Source organism: Muntiacus reevesi, chromosome 11 (assembly GCF_963930625.1).
Source record: "Muntiacus reevesi chromosome 11, mMunRee1.1, whole genome shotgun sequence".
Lineage (NCBI taxonomy): Eukaryota > Metazoa > Chordata > Mammalia > Artiodactyla > Cervidae > Muntiacus > Muntiacus reevesi.
This window is the reverse complement of record NC_089259.1, coordinates 26,588,449-26,614,906: the sequence shown is the minus strand read 5'-3', so window position 1 is coordinate 26,614,906 and position 26,458 is coordinate 26,588,449. Positions and strand designations below refer to the sequence as shown.

General features: G+C 34.8%; 1 protein-coding gene across 6 annotated transcripts in view; it reads left to right on the top strand.

The window, feature by feature from the left end:
- Nucleotides 1-26,458, top strand: part of PDS5B (PDS5 cohesin associated factor B) — a 173,287-nt gene that overhangs the window by 85,623 nt on the left and 61,206 nt on the right. For all 6 annotated transcript variants that reach the window (XM_065901672.1, XM_065901671.1, XM_065901674.1 and 3 more), the window contains exons 13-19: nt 208-321; nt 6,571-6,652; nt 8,973-9,021; nt 11,389-11,528; nt 12,944-13,059; nt 18,167-18,272; nt 20,041-20,201. In XM_065901672.1, coding sequence (XP_065757744.1) covers nt 208-321; nt 6,571-6,652; nt 8,973-9,021; nt 11,389-11,528; nt 12,944-13,059; nt 18,167-18,272; nt 20,041-20,201 — 768 coding nt within the window. The remainder of the gene's footprint in view (nt 1-207; nt 322-6,570; nt 6,653-8,972; nt 9,022-11,388; nt 11,529-12,943; nt 13,060-18,166; nt 18,273-20,040; nt 20,202-26,458) is intronic.

Genomic DNA, 26,458 nt, shown 5'->3' with positions numbered 1-26,458 from the left:
ATAGTATTTTTTGTTGTATATCCAGCTAACATTTTTTTTGTGGGGTGGGGGAGGCTCTTCTTGTTAAACCTTTTGATTTGTAAATCTCATCTCCACTCAGAAAGAAGAAGCTTTCTTATATGTATTTTTATATGTTTTGGAAATTTACATACATATGTAATACATATATTTATAGAAATTAATAGAGTACTTTATGTTTTTTCATAGATTGCTTGTTGAACGGATCTTTGCTCAATACATGGTCCCCCACAATTTGGAAACAACAGAACGCATGAAATGCTTGTATTATTTGTATGCCACACTGGATTTAAATGCAGTGAAGTATGTTTCAAATGTCAAACTCTGTTCTTTCCATCTTTTGCAGTATACTGGATTTTATGGAAACAAAAACAACTGTATTTTTAATGTCGACAATTTATGTAATGTACATTGTTTAAATGGTCAGATGCAATAGAATACTTGTATATTTTTTCAGAAAGTACTGCTACTGACATGAGATTAAAAAGGATTTTTGTAACTAATTATAAAACAGCTGATTGATTGGGTAGCTTTTAGGATTTAGTTTTTTCTGTTGTCTCAAGAAATATTGATGTATTTTTTGGTTTTTGCTTATATTCCTTAAGGCATTAGAAGGGCCCATATTGTGAAAGTAGTGCTTTCTTATTTTTACCTGATACTGATTAGAATTATAGTGTAAGCCAGTAGGATACACGTTTCTGTGCTGCATAATCTCAACATGGTGTTATAGTTTGGCATAAAGGTAAGCAAAAATATGTTTTTATGACCATGTTTCATTCAAAAAGTGCTTTTGAAGGCCTTTGTAAGGAATTGGCACATTATATTTGGAAGAGGAATTGCTAATTGAATTGTACTGAGGCTTAGCAAATTGAGGCCTGGAGATTGATATGCTCTAGGTTTCAGAAACTATAGATCCTTAGTATTCTAATAAATGGGTAACTTAACCCCCAGCTATTGGGGTTTACATATGAAGAAATTAGAAGTCTAGGGAGCTGTACCTAATTTTCATTCCTGTCACAGTGTAATGGGTTTTTCACTTCACTTCCCCCATGGAAATCGTTATAGGCCTGTTTATATCTTTCACAGAAATGTAGAGAAAAAGATTGTAGGAGGGAAAAGGTACATTTCTTAATATCGACTGTATTTCAGACACAGGAATGTGTGTTAATTCTGTCTGTTTCCTGCTGCAATTGGCAGAGTTGAGTAGGTTCAACAGGGACCTTATGACCCACAAAGCTTATGAAATTTACCATCTGGCTTTTTATAGAAAAAACTTGGCAACTCCTAGCATAAGTGACTTTTTTCTGTTTTCCACGTGATAAACTGAATCCCCCAGAGATCAGTTAACTTGCATAAAATTACTCAACTAGTAAGAGACAAGGCCAGAATTTGAATTCAGTTCTACCTGGTTCCAAAACTCATTCTTTTTCCACTGCATATAGTAAAATACGTTTTCACTGTATTTAATTGATTGTAAAGCATTAAATTTTCATATGCTAACATCTCTGAAATTGGAATGCATCCTTTTCTTCATGGTGCAGTTGATGGCCTTTTAGCATGGATGAGATATGATATATATAAGTATATCCCTTTTGGAACAAACTGTTTTAAGACACAACCAGTCTAGATGCCTTGACTCAGTTCAGCTGTCATTCATGAGTAGTAATGAATTAAAGACACTTTAAAGCCAAAAGTGAGAGTTCACCACTCATAAATCCTACTTGAAAAAATTACTAAAGAATAAAAAAGGAAACTAAATCCAGAAGGAAAGAAAAGGATAGTTTTCTTAAACAAGTGTTGGGATCTGTATTAAAAGTAGATTAGCATCTAGGCTGACATTGAGTCAAGCTACACCACTGCAGCAGTTTGTGAGCTCATGAGAGAAGGGAAGGATACCCTTCTCCTTCCCTGGAAGGGGGCACACAGTCAGATAACAACATCTTAAGACGGCAGGTAGTGTTCTGATGTTCTTTCGTCATATGAGTGAGGACAGACATGACATGTTGATTAATTAGACCAAGTTTACCTATTAAAAATTTAAGTCACCCCTAAAAGAATTTGAGTGTATAACTTCTAAACCCATAAGAGCAAACAACTAATGAAAACTTTAATACCAGAAATGGAAAATAAAATTTAAAAATTTGTGAATAGAATACAGAAAACATAAATGACAATTCCAGAACTAAAATAATATACTGAAAATATATTTTGAGATACACTGAAAAATGATTTCATGGAAAAGCTGAAAGTAAATTCCAATCTGTGGATCAGTTGATTTCTACAAAAATGGTTGGTGAGTGCATGAATACTTCTCTCTTTTAAGTTAAAATAAGTAAGGGTTGTGTATCTGTGTGTGTGTGTGTGTGTGTGTGTGTATAACATTTTTGAAATTATTTTTTAAGTCAACTTTTTGTAAAGTTTCTCTACGTTTTATACACTGAAACATTTGTCAGGTATCTGCCCAATATGTCTTAGAGCTTATAGTTAATGTTTTTATGATGCTTATGGTGTCTTAGCACATATAAAAGTTTAAATTTTAATATAACCAAATATATCAGTCTTTTTCTGTTTTGCTTGTGCTCTCTCTATATTTTAAAAATTCTTTTCTATGCTGAGGTTAATTTGTTGTTTTATATTTTTAAATAACATTTTAGATTTGCTTTTCAGGTTGAGATCTTTATTCTTCCTGTAATTTATTTTTATGCATGATGTGAAATAAGAATCTTACATTATTTTCTATATGGATATTCAAGTCCATTTTTCCCTCTAATGACTTCCCTGTGATACCCACCCTCTCAAGTTTCTATACAACTATGTTATCCTTTTGTAAGTTCTCCATTAATTCAGTATGTCCCTTTGTCTGTTACTTCCTATTAATCAACTTTTTCGAATTAAGTGTTCAACTATACACCTGATGGTTTTTAACATTTTATTACTTACTCTTTACATTTTGTCTGTGGTTACTTTCTTCAAAAGTCTTTACATTTACTGTCGTGAAGTATTTTATGCACCCAAAGAAATCATGAGTTTTGAAGCATAGTAATAACTGTCTATGAATCTGCCACCCACCCTCTTTCATCTTCCTTCCTCTCAGAGGAAACCACTAACCTTAATTTTGTGTTTCTCATTTCCTTTTAAAGAATGGTTTTATTATACGTATATGTGTATCCTCTAATTATATATTTTTTGTTTTTGATCATTTTTGAACTTTATAAAAGTGGAGTGATTGTGGGTATAGTCTTCTGTGATTTTTTTTTCACACCAGTCTATTATGTTCCTAAACTTCATCCGCTGTCTCTACATAGCTTATGGGTCATTCATTTTCACTGAGGTATTGAATTACTTTGTCATTATTCCACAGTTTTATTCTATCATCTTGACATTGCAGATCTGAATGCATGGAAAGAATGGACATTTGTGTTGTTTCCATTTTTTAATAATGCAAATAATGCTACTGTGAACATTTTCCAGTTTAGTAAACATGCAAGAGTTTCTCTGAGGTATAGTTGTGAATGGTTCTCAGATTTGACTACATATTGGAATCATTTGGAAAGTTTTAAAAAACACTGACACATGAATCTCATCCTCAGTTTGTCATTTAATTTGTCTAGTTTGTAGTATGTGCATTGGGGTTTTTAGCATTTCGGGGGATTCCAATGGGCAGACAAGGTTTAGGATCACTGGAGTTACAGCTATGAGTGGAACTGTTGAGGATGCACATTTCCAGCATTATAAACTAGTCAAATCATTTTCCAATATGATTATACTAATTTATACTCTTGCCAGTGGTTTCTAAGTTTCTCCATCCTCTGTCAGGCGTTTTAGCTTTTGTGAATCTTTTGGGTATGAAATTTTGTCTCATTCTCTTTCCATCATCCTGAATACTAATAATGTTGATGTTTTACTTAATGTTTCTGATTTTACCACAGTGCTCACCACTCTGTATTATAATGGCTGTCCTACTTCATTCATTTGTATTACCATTCTAGCCCAGAAAGTCATTTGAATTTGTGACTTCTAATTAGTTTGAATGGTATTTAAAATAGCTCCTGTGTAACAAGCAGGTTCTTGCTAAGAATTTGTTTGGTAAGGATTTTTATTTATTGAAAGAGCCATACATTTTATTCTATGATGGTGTTCTTTTGAGGGAGACAAAGTACCTTCTATATTTTAGACTTTTTGATACGTACCCAGTTTTGGGTATGTCACTAAGTTAACTGAATATCTTGATGATTGGAGAGGAGAATTGAGGCAGCTTGAGTACCCTCTGATCATGGTGTATTTTTCCACCTCCCCCAAGTTTCCCAGAGCAGCTGTTATCGCCGAGAGTAAGTGGTAGTATCAGGTGTCCTGGCGGTGATCTTATCCTTCATTGATCAGGCTCTTATCTAAACAGCTCTGTACTGCCAAGTCTGAGGGGTAGTTTGCCAGTTAGGAGTAGAAGACTGGAGGAGAGGTTCTTGTCAATGTTTGATAGGTTTCTGTGGCTCAGTGGCAGTTCTTTTTCTTTGAAATGACGCAAACATGTAGTGCATTGGTATAAATGGGGAGGAGCCGCATGAGGGGATTAGTTGTCTACTTAAAATGTCACTTAATCAAAAAAAAAAAAAAGTTAACAAATGTAAGAGTATCCAGGCTCTAGTCAGATTTTTCACTTTTATTTAGTGACAGAGCTGGAATTCAGACTAAAATTGAATGAATGGATATTTGTCTTCCTAGTATAGTAATACTGCTTCCACTAGTACAATTTTTTTTTCCTTAAGTGCTGTTTAGAAAACACAAGGACACATTGTCTTTGCTGCTTAATATAATTTGATTAAAATGCTTGAGGGGGTGCCCTTCCTGATGGTTACAGTACAAATTGTTAGTATGTAATGGTCACTTTTTGATTTAAGTTGCAACCGTAATAGTTTATAATAAGCTTTAGAATTACTTAAGATTTCATCTTTAAATTAATAAATAACTATAATAGATAAGATAATTTCTTTTTTATTTTTCTGCTTTAAGTGAAAGCAAGTTTCAAAATCGAGGGCGTTTTGGAGTTAAAAGTAGTGATAAAATGTGTAGGTATGGAGAGAATTCATTGACTTTGGGGTTCAGAAGTAATTTCACAGATGACTGCTCTGTTTCTTTCAAAAGTATTGTTTTAATTACATAACTGCTACTTTGCTGTGAGACTTTCAGTCCTCTGGATAATGGTCATTTTTCTTTTAATGGTTGCATTCTTGAAATGTGCCTGTTAAACTTGAGGGAACTTTAGTACCTTGAAAACAGTAAAGTATAAGTATTTTAAGATGAAAATGCCCCAGTACTGTTGTTTTGCTAGTACCATTTATAAGGGACTACGATAAAGGATTTTGTTTCCAAATTTCTGCTAATTTATCTCCTTTTTTAAAAAATACAAAAGTACTTTTAAGACACACTGCTGAGAATGAAAATATTAAGCAAATAATTGCTTTGTCTATCAAAAGAAAATGGATGTTTTTACATGGTTTTATATATGTCTGCATTAAATTATTATCTTAGAGCAGTGCTTTGTATGTATAGTAATGGGGTTAATAGAAAGTATGTACTCAGTCGTGTCTGACTCTTTGTGACCCCATGGACTATAGCCCACCAGGCTCCTGTGTAGATGGAATTTTCCAGGCAAGAATTCTGGAGTGGTTGCCATTCCTTCTCCAGGTGATCTTCCCCACCCAGGGATGGAACCTGAGTCTCTTTGGTCTCCTGCATTGACAGGCAGATTCTTTACCACTAGTGCCACCTGGGAAGCCCCAATAGAAGTATAGATAATTGAAAACAATAATGAGAAGTAGTATTTGGTTTTGGAAAATTTCTTTTTAAAAATTTTAAATATAAATGGTTCTGATATTCTATAACTCAGCATTTAAATAACATTAACTGCTCTCTGTGATTTATATATGTTTTATATATAAATTTCTTATATAAATCTCTTTTTTAAATTTCTGCCTGAGAACAATAAAAGTGTTATGGGGACATCAAAATTTTTGCTGTGTAAGATGAATGTTCACTTATATAACATAATATAATTTATAAATAACTAATAAAGTATATAATATATATTATGTAAAATTACAATATTTTTCTTTCAGGAAAAAGTATCCCCATTATCTCAGAACTCACTGTTGTCTATCTTTTATTCCTTTTCATCCTACCTACTGCAAGATATTATTCCATTAAATATTGCTTTATTTCTCAAGTTTGTAATCACCTCAGTTAATTCCTATGCCCTTGCCTGCAAATGTGTTCCAGTTAATGAGAAATTTTCCCTATTTCTATACAAAAGGAAAAACAGTCACCACTAATCCCTTTCTTTTGATCTACCCATCTCTCCAAATGTCATTCTCTCTTCTATTTGACTCCTCTCTCTCTCCATATATCATCAGTTGCTTAGCCCCTGTAACTTTTACCCCGTCTTTGTCATCTCCTTGTGTAATCTGAACTTACAGAAAAAATTAACATAGTTGGAATATCCTAGAAGGATTTTTATCCCATTTTGTTATTTAAATTTATGTGTTTTATGTTTTTCAGAGCATTGAATGAAATGTGGAAGTGTCAAAATCTGCTCCGACATCAAGTAAAGGATTTGCTCGACTTAATTAAGCAACCCAAAGTAAGTTATCACCATTTCTGCTATGTGTTGAACAGCTGTTTCTGCGTGGAACAATTCTGACTCTAGAACCTATGATCTCTAACTTAGAACACTGAAATTTTTAAGAAACTTACTACATAGAAAAACTTAAATTTACTGTATCTGCAAAAGGTGATAACCAACAGGAAACAGAATGTGCTTCTGTGTACTCAGAATTAAGCCTTTTTTGGTAACTTTAAAAACAAAAAACAATAACAGCATTATGGAAAGCATATAAAACAGTAAAATTACACTTAATGTTGCTTCACTGAAATGCTGCCATCATCTTTGTATAGTCTTGTGGTTATAGAAAGTTTTAAAATCATGTAATTATAGTTTAGTATTTTGATATTTTTACTTAAAACCAATATTATGGTAATTTTAATGTATTACTTGGTCTTCATAATTGTAATTTAATAGTAGTTATTCATCCAGTTGCTGTTGTTTGAGAATGTTGTGTGTAGGCCTGTAAAAGATATAATTCATCTAAAAATCAGTGTGTCTGGTCATTTTAAATTGCATCCAGGGAAAACAGCACAGTGTTATGTTTGTTTTTTTTTCAGCATATAGTGGACTCCTTCACCCTTTCCCCACAACATACACCACCTTATGTTCATAGGACAGAGGTCAATAGAATGCAGTTATTTCATGTAAGGGAGAACATCTCCAGTTTTCCTAGGTGTAAATCTTGCCATTTGCCCTAAAAATCAGTGCGCTAATAGTAGTTGTTTGAGTGATTTATGGTGACCTCACTTTTTTCTTAACCCCTAAATCAGTAGTAGTAATAAGACATTTCTTGCCCCTTGTTTGCCTGATTGAAGCTTTACACCTGAGTAGTATTTTTGTTTTATAGGCTAACAATTATCTCTTTGTTTATGACTTACTGAACAGTATTAAAGTCCTAATAGCAGCCAAATAGCATTTTAAGTGTATAGGTTGTGTGTTGAGCAGTGTGATGTATGAGACTGTAATCAAGAATAGCTTTGTTGACTCTCACTGTCCCTTTAAAATTTATTTAGCGTGAGCTTCTTCTCTTGGCTTGTTCATAAAACCTTGGCATAAAAACTCATGGTATTCCTGTTCAGTCTAGGAATAAAATGCAGGCTCAGCCCAGTTACAGTGTTTTATTTCCTTCTACTTTGTGGTATTTTCCTTTAAATTGTCTTAAAATAATTAGCATGTTATCTAAGTCAAAGAATTCTCATTTGTGTGTGGTGGGGAAGAAGAAGAAACAGAATATGTGTGTGAAGAAGCAGCAGAATGGAGAAGGATAGTACTCTAAAGTGGCATTGTAGTGAAAGAAGAATTAAGTCTATTACTTAATACTCACTTTATGTTGAGAATTCTAGTAGATGTTACACAGTTAAAGTTAGAAAAAAAAGGCTGTGTTTAATTTTTGTCTGTTTATATAATTCTGCCTATTTTATCAGGAAGACTCTTAGATATTTAGTGTTTCTTTGACTTCTTCCTTATTCCTTCTGATTAAGGTAATTTTTACTCTTTCTTAGCAGTGTAGCCTCCACTTACTTCGTTTAACGTAACTGGTTTGCTCCGTGTCTCTCAAAGTGACTTGCAGTATTGTGGTTTGTTGGTGATGTTTCTTTTCATTGAATAACACTAACCTGATGCAGTGAATAACTAGCATTCTTAGAAACGTCACTCATACCCATGACTTTACAGAATATGTTACATGAAGCGCAATGTAATGAAGACATTCATTCACTGAAATAGTATACTACCCTGATGCAGCATATAACTAGCCCTCTTGGAAAAATCTTTTGCACATGTTAGTGGCGTCTTAATTGTCTTCATCTAGCGTCTTCCCTATGGCTTCCTGACTTACGTGTCATAATCCTCAGGCTTAAATACCTCAGTTCAATCAGAACTATATACTTCTCAATTTTTTGTTTGCAATAGACTACAGATATGAAAACCAATGTTTCCAGATTACTTTGTTCCCCTTTTAAACTAAGTTGTCCTGTCCTTTGAGTATACTTTTAAGAAAAACAAAATACCTCTGTGTCCCAAAAGGTTGATGCAGCAGTTATATCTTTTTCTTTTTTTTTTTTCCTTTTGGGAGGATGACAAAACAGGATGAGGGAAGAAGTGACAAGGGTGGATTATGACTTCACTTCTATCTTTCATTCAGTTTATCAGGGGTTTAAACATGTCTAAAGAAGGAGCATATACTGGTGGTCCGGGTGTGGGCCTAGAGTGTGAGTGGGTTATGCTTAACTTTCTGAAGAGTATAATGATTATTGTTAGGAGATTTTAATTTTGCATTTTTTTGTGTGATTTTCAGACAGATGCCAGTGTCAAGGCCATATTTTCAAAAGTGATGGTTATTACAAGTAAGTTACTTCAAATATTATATGTAAAATTTAAGGTTTATTTGAGACATTTCTTTTTTGGTAGTATAAAATATTCCTCAAAGTTCCATTTTAGGCTATGATAATATAGGAAAAGATTAAAGGTTTTTGGTTGATTTTTTTAATTTTTTTTCTTTTCCCCAGTATACTCAGTTTTCCTTTTTGTTTTTTTCTCATTTTCATTTATTTTGCATTCTGTGTGAATTATTTTGTGTTTTGGTATGAGCAAGAGCTAGATAAAGGTTTTATTACATAAATTTATTTTTGAGAATTCATTCAAATTGCTGTGTAAGCTTGCTGTTAAAAACTGAGCCTGTGCTTAGCTATTGTTTGCTCTAATGTGAATCTATCTGAAGCTAATTTCATTGTGAGTCAAAGTTTAGAATGAAGGATATACTTAATAACTGCAAATTTTTTTTTTTGAAAAAAAAAAGTTAATTCACTTTTTTACTTTCAGAGTTTTAAAATAAAATGTCATTTAATTGCTTTTAACAGGGAACACTAAAGGGTTGTGTAGCATGTCTCCTTTGTTCAGGGCAGGGAAAAGTAGCTTTTTTTGCAGGGCACTAGCTTTTCCTCTCACCTCAGAGATCCCTGTGTATGGCAGGAGGGCGGAGGGAAGATCAGGAGCACCTGGGGGAGTGCTTGCACCGAGCTTCCACTTGGCTAATGAAGAGATCTTAGGCGGATTTTTGAGATGTTAACAAATGTTCCAGGATGTATGTGGAAGTATGCTAAGACACTGAAAAAGAATAGTAACCTAATTCATTGGTATTAGACTAAGTGATAGAAACTCTGGCACGAGGAGAAATTTCACACCAAAATATCTTTTAGTCCTGAGCAGTTAAATTTGTTTTCAGTCCCTTTGGATAACTTAAAGCAAGTGATTTCATGCTATTGCTTTTTTTTTTTTAATTCTTTTTATTTATTTAATTTATGTGGCTGCACCAGGTCTTAGTTGTGGCATGTGGGATCTAGTACTCTGACCAGGGATTGAACCCGGGCCCCCTGCATTGGAAGCATGGAGTCCTAGCCCCTGGACCACCAGGGAGGTCCCCATGCTATTGCTTTTAAATAAGTATTTCCCTGGTTGTTTGGCTGTGGACACTATTCTCTAAAGGAGATAATCTCCTGTAGTCTTTCTGTTTTAATCTCGTATCCATTTTCTTCCAACAAGTACAATATTTCCCAAATTCTGCTCCGAGGGATGTCAGTACCCTGCACATATTAGTAGTACCATCAGAAAAAAAGAGTTCCAGTGGTCAAGTATCTTTGTAGCATCTTGAATTAAAGGGATTAGCTCCTTTTCTTCTCTCTTTCCTTCCTCTCTCCCTCTCCCATCACTTTCTTTTCATTTTGTTTCTTAGGTGACATGCTTTATTGTAGCCTTAATATGATGCTGTGGAGGGGCTGTAAAGTGACTTTTCCCAAAACTGTTGATACATCATACAGTAGAATTTTTGTGTTACGGAAATAGGGAAAGGTTACACAGTCACATAGTTGGGGGGGGAGATTAGTTCTTACTATGTTCAGTCATGTAGCCAAGATATAAATGGAACTTCAGAGTCATATATGAACTTGAAGACTGCATTTACTGTATTCGTATTTCAAGATTCAACAGGTTTCTGTTACTTTTATTAGAGTCCATATTTCTGTATTACAATTCCTGTTAATAGCAGGGTCCTACCGAGTCTGGTTCTCCATTACAGTTGTGAGCAGTCAGAAAAAATGATGTTATGATGGATATTTAGTTAACTTTCATAAGTGTTTTGATTAATGATGTATTAGGTGAGCAGTATAAAACTAATTTTTGATTCTGTAAGAACTCAGACTTTCTCATGTGGTAGTGGCATATCCGGCAGTAACCCCTGGACCATGTTGTTCAGCCTGTTGTGGTACCGAGCAGCATGCATGTGTGTGCGCATTTTCTGTGGATGCTTTAACAGTAAACAGTGCAGAACAGAAAGATAGTTTCTTCAAGGTAAATCTTACTGATCTTGATCTCGTGCTGTGAATCACACAAGAACAATGTATGCACAAGCTCATGGGACAGTAATAAAATTGGTATTTTTCAGGTTGACATTTAAGTCCTTTAGGTATTATATGGAGTTATTTAAAATTAACCAGTTTGGTCTTTCTCTGGATAGATGGTCCTTCACAATGATTTTATGTTTCTAGGAAAAAATTTTTTACTTGTGAAAATTTACTATTAAAGGATCTTTATAATTTTTATCTCATTAAATTAAATGAATTTGTGTGTTAGGATTCTTCATCAAAGTAAAGAATGAAAAATGTTGCTCTTTTATTATTTCAGGAAATATCTAAAATTGCATTTTAATTTAATTTAAGGAAATTTGCCAGATCCTGGTAAGGCTCAGGATTTCATGAAGAAATTCACACAAGTGTTAGAAGATGATGAGAAAATAAGAAAACAGTTAGAAGTGCTTGTCAGTCCAACATGCTCCTGCAAACAGGCTGAAGGTTGTGTGGTAAGGAGAGAAATTTAAAAGAGTTAATGTTTGGTGATAAGTCACTTCAGTCGTGTCTGACTCTGTGCAACCCTATATACTGTAGCCTGCCAGGCTCCTCTGTAATGTTTGGAGAAGCCCGCAAATCCTTTTTTGTCCCCTTTTGTAAAATAATTTATGTTCATTATGTAAAACTTAGGAAATATCACAAAAATAATAATATATTAAACTGTAATTACTCTATAGACACAGTTGTTAATATTATGGTGCATGTTCTTTTAAAATAAGATTATATTATACAGAGCTTTGTATATTTTACTTTTTCATTAGTCTTTTACTGTATTATCTTTAGTAGCAACATAGCACACCATTGAATATATGTGCCATAATTTATTGAATGGTCCCCACATTTACATTTTTCCCCAGTTTTTGATTAATGTAACATATAAATAATCTTTATAGCTTAATAATTTTACACAGTCTTATTTTCTTTTCTTTAGGATAAATTTGCTACTGGCCAGTATCACTGTTGGAAACAGAAAACTCAAACAAAAACATTATTATTTTGATAGGATTTGTAAAATCGGTTGCTAATCACATGACCACTTTTTCTCCTTGGATATATTAGTCGTTCTTATTTCTTTTGTAAATTATGTGTTTTTAATCTTTGCCTACTTTTATAGACTATCTGTCTTTATCTCATTGGCTTGTTAGTATGTCATGGCATTGTGTGTTAATTAGGCTGCAGGTAGTTTTCCAATGGTTGTAGTTTAGCCCTTTTCATTTTGTTTATGATGCCCTTTACGTATGATAGTTTTGTTATCTCACTAAGTTTGTCAGCGGTCTCCTCAAGGCTTTGCCTTAGGAGTCTTGCTTATGAAATCCCATTGTACTGCAGGTCAATGAAAATATTTACTTATGTCATTATTATTTAATCTGTTTCCCGTATATCTTCTATAAAAGATGATTCTTGGCTCTACCCCAGATTGACTAAATGAGAATCTTCACAGTGAGGCCTAGGAATCTGTAGTTTTAATAAGCTCCCCTGGTAATTTTGCTTGTTGAAGTTTGCTATCCCGTGACCATTGGTTTTATTCTTTTGTGTTTGTTTTCATCCTTTCGGAATATCTTTGGTGTAAGATATGAGATAGGGATCTAACTCTGCTTTTATTTTTTAAAAAGGTCTATTGAGCTTTTCCAGTATATTCAGTATTACAATATATTGAATAATTCTTTTTCTGTTTACTTGAAGTGTTACCTTTTTCCTATACTAAATTCTTAATTTAGTCTTTTTGTATTGATTTGTTTATTCCAGCACCAATACTATGCCAATAGTACTGGTACTATGTGATTTTAATTATTGTAGTTTCTTAACATTTTAATGTAATGAATTATTTAAACATACTTTTGTAATATTTTGAACATCTCCATTACAGCGTGAAATAACTAAGAAGTTGGGCAATCCCAAACAGCCTACAAATCCTTTTCTGGAAATGATCAAATTTCTCTTGGAGAGGATAGCACCTGTGCACATAGATACTGAGTCTATCAGGTATTTAATGAAAATATTGAATTTTTGTTACCATTAATTTGGTCATGCTTTAGTAGTCATTATTGAGTATCTACTATATGTAAGGCACTAATCTATATATATATATATGTATATACATGATGGCTATATACTTATCTGTATATATCTGTATGTATTTAGTATTTCATGTTATTTCTTTTAATTTTATATACTCTTTTTGGATGAAAATTTGTCAATGCAAGCCTAATTTTTATCTGTTAACAGTATACTGGTTAGTTAGCTTGCATAGGTTAACTGATAGAAACAAGTTGCAGTTCTACCTCCTGGAAAAGAAAACAAAGTGATTATGTTATAAAACAACATATGATGTATTTCCACGGGTATCTGAGAACTAAAAATGTTATTTTTAAGACAGCTTTCATTTAATGTTTCAGGTTTGATATCACCTGACTTTGGCATCTTGGAAAATACTTCCTTTTTATGTCTGTACTTGGTTTTGTAAAATGTGGGAAGAGCTCTTCTCTTACTTATTTATTTATGGCCATGCCATACAGCATGATACCAGGGATTGAACCGTTTGCGTTGGAGTGCAGAGCCATTCAACCAGTAGATTGCTAGTGAAGCCCCCTCCCACCTTTGTTTGTTTGTTTGTTTTAAACTATTCCTGAAGTGTTTCAGCCGGTTGAGAAAAGGAATTCTTATAAAATATGGAGAGCATATTCGTTTGTTAGTGACCGGTAGTACTTTTCAGAGGTATATTAGAATCTAAAATACTACTAATGGTACACTCTGTCCTAAGTAAAGCCCTTTTGGGGGTTTTTTGGAGGGAGGGCATAAGGTATAGCTTTTGGCTTGTAACCCTCTGTAGTGGAGGAGGACACTACGTTGGATGCCTGTTTTTTATTTTGGACTCCTCTTGCCTTGTCTTTCATTTGAGGAAAGTGTTCCTCAGTTTCAAAAATAAAAGGAAGCAAAACAAAAACTGGAATCCTTTATATTATTACAAGGAAAAATCTGAATCAGACTGATGCCTTCTATATTTAAAACAATGCTAGTTAGGTATTGGCAAAGCATACTTTATACTTTTAATTAATCTTCTGTCTAGTAGTGGAATAAGAGTTTTAATCAAGAGATTGTATTATAGTTGCATAAAATTGTTGATGCAGATAGTGTTCAAAGGATTAAAAGACTTTCTCTGAGAGGGTAGTATTTGACCTGAGAGGAAGACTGGGTAAGATTTTATTTCTACAGAAATGGGAGGAGAATTCTAGGCGTTGAGTTTTATATAAGCCAAGCTAACTGGATAGAAAGGATTAAGGATATTTATATATAAGAAAATGATTGCCATCAAAATTTAAGTTACTCTATGGAGAAATTTAAGTGTTTTGAGGTGATCCTCAAAAAGCATTTGGGGTCAGATTGTGGAAAGCCTTTAGGATCTGACTTTAGAGCTTTTATTTTGTTCTTTGGTCTCTTGAGAAGCAGGAATGATTGATGGTGGACAGGAGGAGGGAAATAGAAGAGAGAGCCTGCTAAGGTGTTGTTACAATTTTCTTTGGATGATGGTAGTGGAATAGAAAGGAAAGAACATATTTTAGGAAGGTTTTAAAAGAACAACCTTAGAAACGGGTCCTCTTACTGGAAATGGGGAATAAAATGGAGGAGGAGTCAGAAGTTTATGGGGTCAAATCCAGATGATGAAGAGAATAGTAGTACCTTGGAAAGAATGAAGGGAGCTGGTGAGAAAGGATATGCTTCTTGTTTGGGCATGACAGACAATTTTTTTAAATCAAATTACAGAAAGATAAAACCAGGTCATTTCCGTATTTTTGTAAGTTAAGATACTTGTTTCCAGAAATAATGAATTTTATGAACAAAAAGACTGAGGACCAAAGCGGGTCTTTGTAGGTTGGTAATACATAAGATATGTTCAGTCATAACTAATAATAATAGGTAATAGCCATTAGTGCTTATAATGTGCAGTCTTTGTTTTATGTGTTTTGACTCTACCTCTTTATAAGGCAAAAAATGTTATTATTCCCAGTTTACAGGTAAGGAACAGTGAGCTACACTGATGTTAGAGTAACTTTCCCACTGCTGGGAAGTAGCTAATGGCATTTAAACAGAGGAAGTCTGGCTCCAGTGCCCTCTTGGTTTAGCCATCACACTGTAGAAAGGTTCTACTCTCTTCCCCACCAGTAGTCATGGAGTGTCCAATTCACCTAACTTTTCCTAATAGTGGCTGTTACCCTTTTCAGTCTTTGCCATTTTATAGGTGAATGATGTTGTTTAGTTGCTAAGTCATTTCCAACTCTTTGTGACCCTCTGGACTGCAGCACGCCAGACTTCACCATCTCCTGGAGCTTGCTGAAACTCATGTCCATTAAGTTAGTGATGCCATTTAACTCTCTCGTCCTCTGCCGCCCCCTTCTCCTCCTGCCCTCAGTCTTTACCAGCATCAGAATCTTTCCCAGTGAGTCAGCTCTGCATCAGATTGCCAAAGTATTGAAGCTTCAGCTTCAGCATTAGTCTTTCCAATGCATATTCAGGGTTGATTTCTTTGAGGATTTACTGGTTTGATCTTCTTGCAGTCCAAGGGACTGTGAAGAGTCTTTTCCAACACCACAATTCGAAAGCATCAGTTCTTCGGCGCTCAGCCTTCTTTATGGTTCAGCTCTTGCATCTGTACATGACTACTGAAAAAACCACCGTAGTTTTGACTATACAGACCTTTGTTGGCAAAGTGATGTCTCTGCTTTTTAAAACACTGTCTAGGTTTGTCATAACTTTCCGTCCAAGGAGCAAGTGTCTTAATTTTATGGCTGCAGTGAATGATGGCACTGTTTAAAGTTGAATGTTTTTTCCCCATATGTTTCTTGGCTAATTGCTTTTCTTCTTCTTTTTCTGTATGTGACTTAGAGGAATTGTCTTTTTTTATTGATTATATGAATGCTTTATAAAATAAGGCTATTAACACAGTTTGATTGCCTTTTAAATTTGTGCTTGACATTAGTAAATACTAAATTATATGATCTATCATTTGTTTCCTTTATTATTTCTTTCTGGTATCATATTAGGTGGCTATGTTTTTTACATTTAGGTTTTAATTGTTCTGGAATCCATTTCATTGTAAGGTGGACATAAGAGATCCATCCTTTTTTAAAAGCCTAGTAGCTGGTTGTATCAAACCATTTATTGAAAAATTGGTTCCTTCCTATTTGATTTGAGACATTCCCTTATTGTAGGATAAATTCTTAATAATATTTAGGGTCTTATTGGATTTTTTTCCCTTTGTTTCTTTGTATTTTAAGGCTTTTATGATAAAATTTTAAATTTTGTTTAGAAAGTTCTTTCATCCCTCCTCCCTTAATATTTACTAGCTGTTCTCAAACATCACTTAATGTTTCCAGATGAGTTATAGAATGCATGTGTAGAATTTTATCTCACACCAAGTTGTGTTCCTGTAAGATATTTTTAGATGTAGTGGCAAATGCTATTTGTGTAATACGGTTTCCATCTTATGAAAATACTTGTCTTGATTGTTTCAAATCTCTTTGCTCCCTTTATATAATTTTAGGAGTTATATACAGATTCTGTGCATTTAAAACTTTTTATTCCTAGTTATTTTATACATTTTGACTTGTCATTGTAAATAGATTTCTTCCACCCCTCGCCCCTATATTTTTAAGGTGACTTTGGCTAATACAGAATAGTTCTGTTGATTTTTAGTGTTGGTGGTGTAACCTCACTGAACTCCTAGTATTTTGTAATAGTTTTTCAGTTCCTTCTCTTTGATTTTCCAGGTTGATGCTTTTTATCACTGGCTCTTATTCTGTGGTTTTTAGCTCAGTTGTACATGACTTAGCAACTAAACAACAGCAGTACCACCTCTACAGGAATGCCTTTCCTCACTCCCCTTGCTAACCAACCTCACTTCTTGTCCTGGCCTTCTCTCCAGTCCTTATTGTTTCTACATTACCTTTTTTAATGTGTTTATTTACTTATCTTTGGCCTTTGGCCTCCCCTCACTAGACTGAGAGCTTCCTGCTCTTAGTCATGGAAGAAAGAAATGAATTTCATTTTGGATATATATGGCATTTTTCATTCCTTTGGTACATTTAGGTACTGGAACTGATGAAAATTTGGGAAGAGAATTCAGGCTGAAGATTTTTATTTGGAGTAGTTGGAGCTATGAGAAACAGTTAAGCAGAGAAAATGGGCAGAACAGGACAGAAAACATCCTCAGTGATTTTTAACTGTTAAGGGAATAATAAATTTAAGAGGATATTGCAAGGAAGACAGATGTATTTGACTCATATCTTGACCTTAGATTTGAGTACATAATATTTTTGTAGAAACATTAAATCTACTAAGCGTTTTGAAAAATATTGAATAATTGAATTTTCTTGTATTTTGGTACATATTAGGTCTCTGACTTGATGTTTGTTACTTGTTTTTTGTAATAAAACATACCTATCAAAGTGAATGAGTATTTTGGATAACTGACAGTGTATTTCAAATGATTATTTTAAAATCACATAAGCTTGTTTTTAGAAGAAAATAAAATATTGTATTTCCGTTGTGATCTGTTCTGAGTATTCTAGTGAGGATTTATTATACGTTTGTTGTATGACATTTTTACACCTGTCAGAAGCAGTCCTTTCTGGCTTTCATAACAGTGCCGGACACAATAATATTTGCTAGGTTGTTTGAAAGTGCTTTATGTTACCATTTATCCTTTATTAAAGTATATGTTGTTCTACATATTGGAGCCAGAATGAGCGTTAGATAATTAATTGGAAAACATTTCTTATCATTCACATGTTTGGACCTAAACTTCACACAGCAAATACAAGAATAAAAATGCAGCATTAATAAACAGCAAGTCAGATAACATTTTGACCTCATTTGAATGGACATGGGGAAATATCATTTTGAAAAGAAGCATCTCAAAATATTTACTACAGCTTTTTGTTTTGCCATAATGGTTGGGAAACAGCGGTATCAAATTTTTGTGTGGTTTAGTTGTGGTCTGTACAGAAAATACTCAGGATTATTTTTCTTAAACATTGCTAATAAAAAATGAGTTGAAAAAACAGAAAAAAAATTTTTTTTTGTTATACTTCAGTGCTCTTATAAAGCAAGTGAACAAATCAATAGATGGAACAGCAGATGATGAAGATGAGGGTGTTCCAACTGATCAAGCCATCAGGGCAGGTCTTGAACTGCTTAAGGTAAATATGCTTACATTGAAATTTAGGCACTTAGGTGCTTAATGAGATAACTGTTACATATATAGTTTGTATTTTTTAGTCTAGAGATTTGCTTTTCTAAGGTTAATAGAATCTAAAGTAAAATTTTCTTAGTCACTTTTAGGTAATCACTTTTACTCAATTTTAGGTAAAATTGCGAATTTATTCTAACATGTAAGCTAAATATTAATATTTTTATGTTTAAATTATATAATATAGGCTAGTATTAATTATATTAAGGATTATAATTTGAAGGTTTCATTAGTGTGCAAAGAACTTGCTAACCCTACCACAGAAAGCACCAAAATTTTAAAGTCCATTTTATGTGTTGTTTTGTTAGCTAAAATGTACCATTGCCTTTTATTTAATACAGAAATATCAGTTAATTGTTGATAACTTAGAGCATATAAAATCATAAAGAAGAAAACATTGAGAAGCCTATCATTCATAAATATTTCTTTTGTTTCCTTTTAATCTATAGAAAAATATACTCTTTGGTACAGTTGAAATGAGACTAAATATACAATTTTATATCTTGACTTTTCCCATAGTAAATTATAAACATTTTCTCAATGTGTTTTAAGACGGTGTTTTTAAGAGTGTCATAAAGCAGGTCTGATTTTTTTTTTATTGTCATTTATTAGATATTTGCTCTAAGTTAATTGCTTTTGCTTCCTCATGTGTAATGGAGGTAGAAATAATGCTTATCGCAAAGGGATTAAACTAACTCATGTACTTAATGTCTTGGCAGACATTTATTTTGAAAGTGTGATTGTAATGGAGGGTCTAATTTGATTTCCTTCAAATCGCTATACCCAGTTTTACTAGGTCTGTTTATTAAAAATTTCATCCATTTTCAGTTATTTTCTGTTGTCTTTAAAATCTGTTATACTTTACATTAAATTCTTAGATGTGGTAAGGTCTATTTATTGCTTTATTTTTTCTTTAGTCCTGTGTTGGGGTGATTATTGTAAGCTTACAATTTCTTTTACTGTTTGATGTTTTACACTCTTCCCCTAGATTCAGTTTAGTCCAGTTCAGTTCAGTCGCTAAGTCATGTCCGACTCTTTGCGACCCTATGAATCTCAGGACGCCAGGCATCCCTGTCCATCACCAACTCCCAGAGCCTACCCAAACTCATGTCCATCGAGTCAGTGATGCCATCCAGCCGTCTCATCCTCTCTGGTCCCCTTCCCCTCCTGCCCCCAGTCCTTCTCAGTATCGGGGTCTTTTCCAATGAGTCAACTCTTCGCATGAAGTGGCCAAAGTATTGCAGTTTCAGCTTCAGCATCAGTCCTTCCAGTGAACACCCAGGACTGATCTCCTTTAGGATGGACTGGTTGGATCTTCCCTAGATTACTTTTTCCCAAAAATGTTATCTTCTTCTAATGACCTTTATTTAGAATAATAGAGGTATTTTGTTGAAGTCTCTTCTCATTTTCCTTTTCTCCTACCTTCAGTTTCTTCCACCCCTCCTCCCCAAACCTTAACCAAATCCAGACTATTTTGAGAATTATGTTAGCATGTTGTTCAGTTTTGAAGATAACTGTTTCTTCAGATTGTACAGTCTTCCTACACAAGAATGTTTCTGTTATATATTTGAGTCTTAAATTTTACTTACAGTGCTCTCATTTATTTTTAGCATAATTACTTGTGTTTTTAGTTTGATTTATAGCATTTCTAGTGTGTAACATTTTGGATTTATAAAGATGAAAAGGATTTATAGATCATTTTTATGATCATTTTTTAGGTACTCTCATTTACACATCCTATTTCATTTCATTCTGCTGAAACATTTGAGTCTCTCCTGGCTTGTCTGAAAATGGATGATGAAAAAGTAGCAGAAGCTGCACTCCAAATTTTCAAAAACACAGGAGGCAAAATTGAAGAGGATTTCCCACACATCAGATCGTGAGTTGAGTTTTTTTCTGATAAATATTCTAGAAAATAAAAAATAACTTGTTGTTTCTTGATTTACATAATAGTTGGAGTCAATTTTAAGTTTTGAGGAAATAATATCTGGGTTTTATCTTAAGTCTAAACTATTTAGAGTCTTTATTTCCTGGGAGAAGGCATTGATTGGTATTTTAGAAGATTCATGAAAATGTAAGATGACCATGGCATTTCCTTCTGAAGCATCAATTTTGCTTGAAGATTTTAATGAAAACAGTTTTATAGCAAAAGAGTTCCTTGGCATATTATGGCATAGGATAAACAATTAATGCGAATTTAAGGTCCAGTGAGAAACTCCAAAGGAATTTCAGCAGGATTGTCCATAGTACTCTACATTCTCCCGTTATATGAGTATTGAATTGAAAATTTACAGAAGTATTGTTTTACTTGACACAGGGAAGCAGAGAAGCATGCAGTAATCATCCTAACAGCAGTATATTTTCTGTGTGTGTTTGCGTGTACTAGTATTTCCAAAAATTGGAAATTATGCTGTTATCCTGGAGATCTCTAATAGTGGTTGATTATGCTTCAAGATTCTATAATAGCTCAGAAAGAATACATCTTCATTCCTTACGAATCCTTCCTTGCTTCTGTGTGTTCATCTCTCCATCCTGTTCCTGGAGAGCGTAGCTGCTAGTTGGTCTTGATATTGCCATAGTCACTGGTGACTGGCTTCACCTCTAGCTGATTGTTTCTGGTCTAGTTAGTATTGGTTGGGGTGCTGTGTTTCTCCACGTTGAAGTTGACTGTGGCTCTTTTCTTCAGAGAGAGACTTGGACAAAGCTAGCATTTTAGAGGCTCAGGTGTAGGTTTTGTTATCCCTTTCTATTGACATGAGCTTAATCAGCCCTAGAAACTATTGATATATAGAAAAAGAGCATTATTTAAATGATAATTGAAACATACCAGAATACTGTAACAATATACTTTTGGCAAGGGCGAGAAACTTTATTTTTTAGGACTGGCTTCTTAATTTTTAAGAGAGCCTGGAGAACAGGAATTTTCCTTGTAATGGAGCTGTGACTTTGTGGTCCAGATCAGAGATCAGAGTTTGGAGATACATGTATACACACACACTAAGCGTATAAACTATGTGCAACTCTACACAGGTACTGTACAAAATGCCCAGTTATTTTATTATCTCATTTAAACTTTATAACAATTCAGTAAAGTGTAGGAATTACTTTACTGAATCTAATCTTCAAAGTGGGAAGTCTGATGTTTACTTGAGGCAAATCGTTCTAGGTCATGTAGCTAGCAAATAGCCAAGGGAATATTTGAATATCGGCCTGTTTGGATTGCCTATGGTAACATATCCATTATGGCATAGTTTTCTTAATTAGAGCATTGATCTAATTAGTTTGATTTATTAGTTTGATTTATTCAGCAGATTTTTTTGTTTTCATTCTAGACTGTCTTTTCTAATGTCCTTTATCTTTTAAAGAAACATCGTTCAGTATATTTATAGGAAAACTACCAGAGCAAAGTTGAAAGGTGGACATTTTAGAACACGAAGTGAAAGTCGCTCAGTCGTGTCCAACTCTTTGTGACCCAAAGGACTATACAGTCCATGAATGCCTCCAGGCCAGAATACTAGAGTGGGTATCTTCTCAGGGGATCTTCCCAACCCAAGTCCCCCACATTATAGGCAACTTCTTTACCAGCTGAGCTGTTAATAGTGGAGTGGGTAGCCTCTCCCTTCTCCAGCGGATCTTCCTAACCTAGGAATCGAACCAGGGTCTCCTGTATTGCTAGTGGATCCTTTACCAACTGAGCTATCACACCAAAGGGAATTTTAAAACATTTGCAGCTTTACTATGAAATTGAAGTCCTTGAAATTACTTGATATATATATGCTGAGTATATGTCAGGTGTCTCTCACGAGGAGAATTAGCTCAGCTGATAATGAATACCTGCTGGGTGCACACAGTTTTCAGTGAGGTTGCTCTTGTTATATGTCTTCTAGAAGATAAAATATATATGTGGATTTTATTTTTTACATCATTAAATTGGGTGAGTTGATGTTGAGGAAAACTGATAAGAGTTAAATGAATGTTTATTAAATTATCTTCCATTGAATTCACCAAAATTATTTAAAAGGAAAATGTGTCTTAAGTAGAAGCTACCACAAACTGGAGAGAATTAGTACTAGGTAAGCCATTTAGACTGAATTGAGTGTGAGAACATTGACAATTGATTAATATATCCCTGAATCAGGTGTACAAGGGAATGTATAATAAGTGTTCTTTCATTTGCTAATCTAGAGGGAGAGGTTGAGGTATGGGCAGGCTTTGAAAGAAATGTTGTTCAGTCACTCAGTCCTGTCCAGCTCTTTGAAACTCCGTGGGCTGCAGCATGACAGGTCTCCCTTGTCCCTCACTTCAGTTCAGTCACTCGATCATGTCTGACTCTTTGTGACCCATGGACTGCAGCATCCCAGACTTCCCGGTCCATCACCAATTCCCAGGGTTTACCCAAACTCATCTCCATTGAGTCAGTGATGCCATCCAACCATCTCATCCTCTGTTCTCCTCTTCTCCTGCCTTCAGTCTTTCCCAACATCAGGGTCTTTTCAAATAAGTCAGCTCTTCCCATCAGGTGGCCAAAGGATTGGAGTTTCAGCTTCAACCTCAGTCCCAATGAACACCCAGGACTGATCTCCTTTAGGATGGACTGGTTGGATCTCCTTGCAGTCCAAGGGACTCTCAAGAGTCTTCTCCAACACCACAGTTCAAAAGCATCAATTCTTCGGCTATCAGCTTTCTTGATAGTCCAACTCTCATGTCCATACATGACTACTGGAAAAACCATAGCTTTGACTAGATGGACCTTTGTTGACAAAGTAATGTCTCTGCTTTTTAATATGCTGTCTAGGTTAGGCATAGCTGTTCTTCCAAGGAGCAAGCATCTTTTAATTTCATGGCCATAATCACCATCTGCAGTGATCTTGGGGCCCCCCCCAAAAATAAGGTCTGCCACTGTTTCCACTGTTTCCCATCTATTTGCCATGAAGTGTTGGGACTGGATGCCATGATCTTAGTTTTCCAAATGTTGAGCGTTAAGCCAACTTTTTCACTCTCCTCTTTCACTTTAATCAAGAGGCTCTTTAGTTCTTCTTCATTTTCTGCCGTAAGGGTGATGTCCTCTGCATATCTGAGGTTATTGAATTTCTCCCGGCAATCTTGATTCTAGCTTGTGCTTCGTCCAGCCCAGCATTTCTCATGATGTACTCTGCATATAAGGTAAATAAGCAGGGTGACAATATACAGCCTTGATGTACTGTTTTTCCTATTTGAAACTGGTCTGTCGTTCCATGTCCAGTTCTAACTGTTGCTTCCTCTCCTGCATACAGATTTCTCAAGAAGCAGGTCAAGTGGTCTGGTATTCCCATGTCTTTCAGAAGTTTCCACAGTTTGTTGTGATCCACACAGTCAAAGGTTTTGGCATAGTTAATAAAGCAGAAATAAATGTTTTTTTGGAACTCTCTCCCTTTTTCGATGATCCATCCGATGTTGGCAATTTGATCTCTGGTTCCTCTGCCTTTTCTAAAACCAGCTTGAACATCTGGAAGTCCATAGTTTATGTATTGAAGCCTGGCTTGATGACTTTTGAGCATTACTTTACTACCGTGTGAGATGAGTGCAATTGTGTGCTAGTTTGAGCATTCTTTAGCATTGCCTTTCTTTGGAATTGGAATGAAAACAGACCTTCTCCATTCCTGTGGCCACTGCTGAGTTTTCAAAATTTGCTGGCATATTGAGTGCAGTACTTTTTGAGCATCATCTTTCAGGATTTGAAATAGTTCAACTGGAATTCCATCACCTCCACTAGCTTTGTTTGTAGTGATGCTTCCTAAGGCCCACTTGACTTCACATTCCAGGATGTCTGGCTCTAGGTGAGTGATCACACCGTTGTGATTATCTGGGTTGTGAAGATCTTTTTTGTAAAGTTCTTCTGTGTTTTCTTGCCACCTCTTCTTAATATATTCTGCTTCTGTTAGGTCCCTGTCATTTCTGTCCTTTATTGAGCCCATGTTTGCATGAAATGTTCCCTTGGTATCTCTAATTTTCTTGAAGAGATCTCTAGTCTTTCCCATTCTGTTGTTTTCCTCTATTTCTTTGCACTGATCACTGAGGAAGGCTTTCTTGTCTCTCCTTGCTATTCTTTGTAACTCTGCATTCAGATGGGTTTATGTTCCCTTTTCTCCTTTGCTTTTGGCTTCTTTTCTTTTCATATCTATTTGTAAGGCTTCCTCAGACAGCCAATTTGCTTTTTCGCATTTATTTTTCTTGGGTATGGTCTTGATCCCTGTCTCCTGTGCATTGTCACAAACCTCCATCCATAGTTCATCAGGTACTCTGTTGATCAGATCTAGTCCCTTAAATCTATTTCTCACTTCCACTGTATAATCATAAGGGATTTGATTTCGGTCATACCTGAATGCTCTAGTGGTTTTCCCTACTTTCTTCAATTTAAGTCTGAATTTGACCATAAGGAGTTCATGTTCTGAGCCACAGTCAGCTTCCGGTCTTGCTTTTGCTGACTGTATAGACCTTCTCCATCTTTGGCTGGGAAGAGTATAATCATGATTTTGGTGTTGACCATCTGGTAATGTCCATGTGTAGAGTCTTCTCTTGTGTTGTTGGAAGAGGGTGTTTTCTGTGACCTGTCCCTCACCACCTTCCCAAAGTTTGCCCAACTTCATGTCCATTGTATCGATGATGCAATCGGGGAACCTTATTTTTCTGTAGCAGAGCTAAAGGAAAGACTTTGTGGTCGTACCTTTTTTCTCTGGGTTTAATAGGTGTATAGCTTTTCGGTGAGGTAAGGCTTAGAGTTGTGAATCAAATGTCTTATTACCGACTTTACAGGAAAAGAAAAAAGTAAGTGCTGACCTACTAAACTAAAATGATGGTGGATTATGGGTTCCATTCTGTCTCAGTAGATTTCTCAGGAACCTGGCTCACCCGAAAATAGTTAGAGGTGCCAACACTGAGGGTCCCCTATAGCATAGGATATGGTCATAGTCCAAGTGAAGCTGGTTCTCAATTGGAGGAGCTTAAGCAGACTTGGAGAGAAATTAAACAGAAATAAAGGACTCACTACCTTTATTCCCACCTACCTTATCCATGCTACTTATCCACTTGATTAAGCAAGTGTAATTTCAGTTGGGAGTTCTGATGTTATTTTTTTGAAAGGCATGTCCAATGTTTAATCATCAGGGAGACACCATCTACATTTTTGCTTAAATGGCAGAGCCAAAGAGAATTTCTTTTATTTAAAGATTAATTAATAGGATACAGATAGACAAACACGGATCCTTTGAGGATATTTTAGTGTTCAAAAGATAGGTGATTAACACTAGGAGGAATGAAATTTTTGTTGAATAAAAGAACTTTAGACTTATGTTCTTAACTGCCAAGAAAATTAAGCAGCAAATGACTTCTGGGAAAAAAGGAACAAAAATAATATATCATAAAAAGAGAAATGACAGAACTAAGGATAAAGAGGAGCAGAAACATATTTCTGTTATAGAATGAAATTTATTATAAACAGCAAGGAGCAGAGTAAGCAATAGTGAAAATGTAATCAGGAAGGTTTCTGTTGAACTTATGGAAATTGCATAGAACATGGGTGTAGTGGGCAAAGAAATAAATGCAGATAAAGAGAATTGCAGATGATGGAAAGTCATGATTGGTTTCTGTGGAGAAGACAACAGTATAATGGAAAGTGGAAAATTTTTTAAAAATAATTGTAATGAATAATAATAATGAATGAAAATGTGAATCTGGAAATGAAGAGGACTCTTGTTTTAGGAAGGTATTGATAGCTTACTATGAATGGTGTTGGATTTGTGGTCTCCAAAGAAGATTTAACTTCAGTACCAGGGACCAGGCTTGATCACTCAAGAGCTTTTGTGCAGCATAGTTTTATTAAAGTGAAAAAGGATAGAGAAAGCTTCTGACATATTCATCAGAAGGGGGACAGAGAGTGCACCCCCCCCCCCCCAATAATCTTATTAAGGCCTCATACACTTTTTCCCAGAACCACTCCCATATCATATATCTTAAATCAGCAAGATTAGAACTAACAATAGAAAGGTCTTAAGAGACCTGCTCCCATAACATACACATCTCAAGGTAACAAGTCAGAAGGTTGCTGTTAAGAAGGACAAACATATCCTCAGGCAAGATACATATTTTTCTATTGACTAA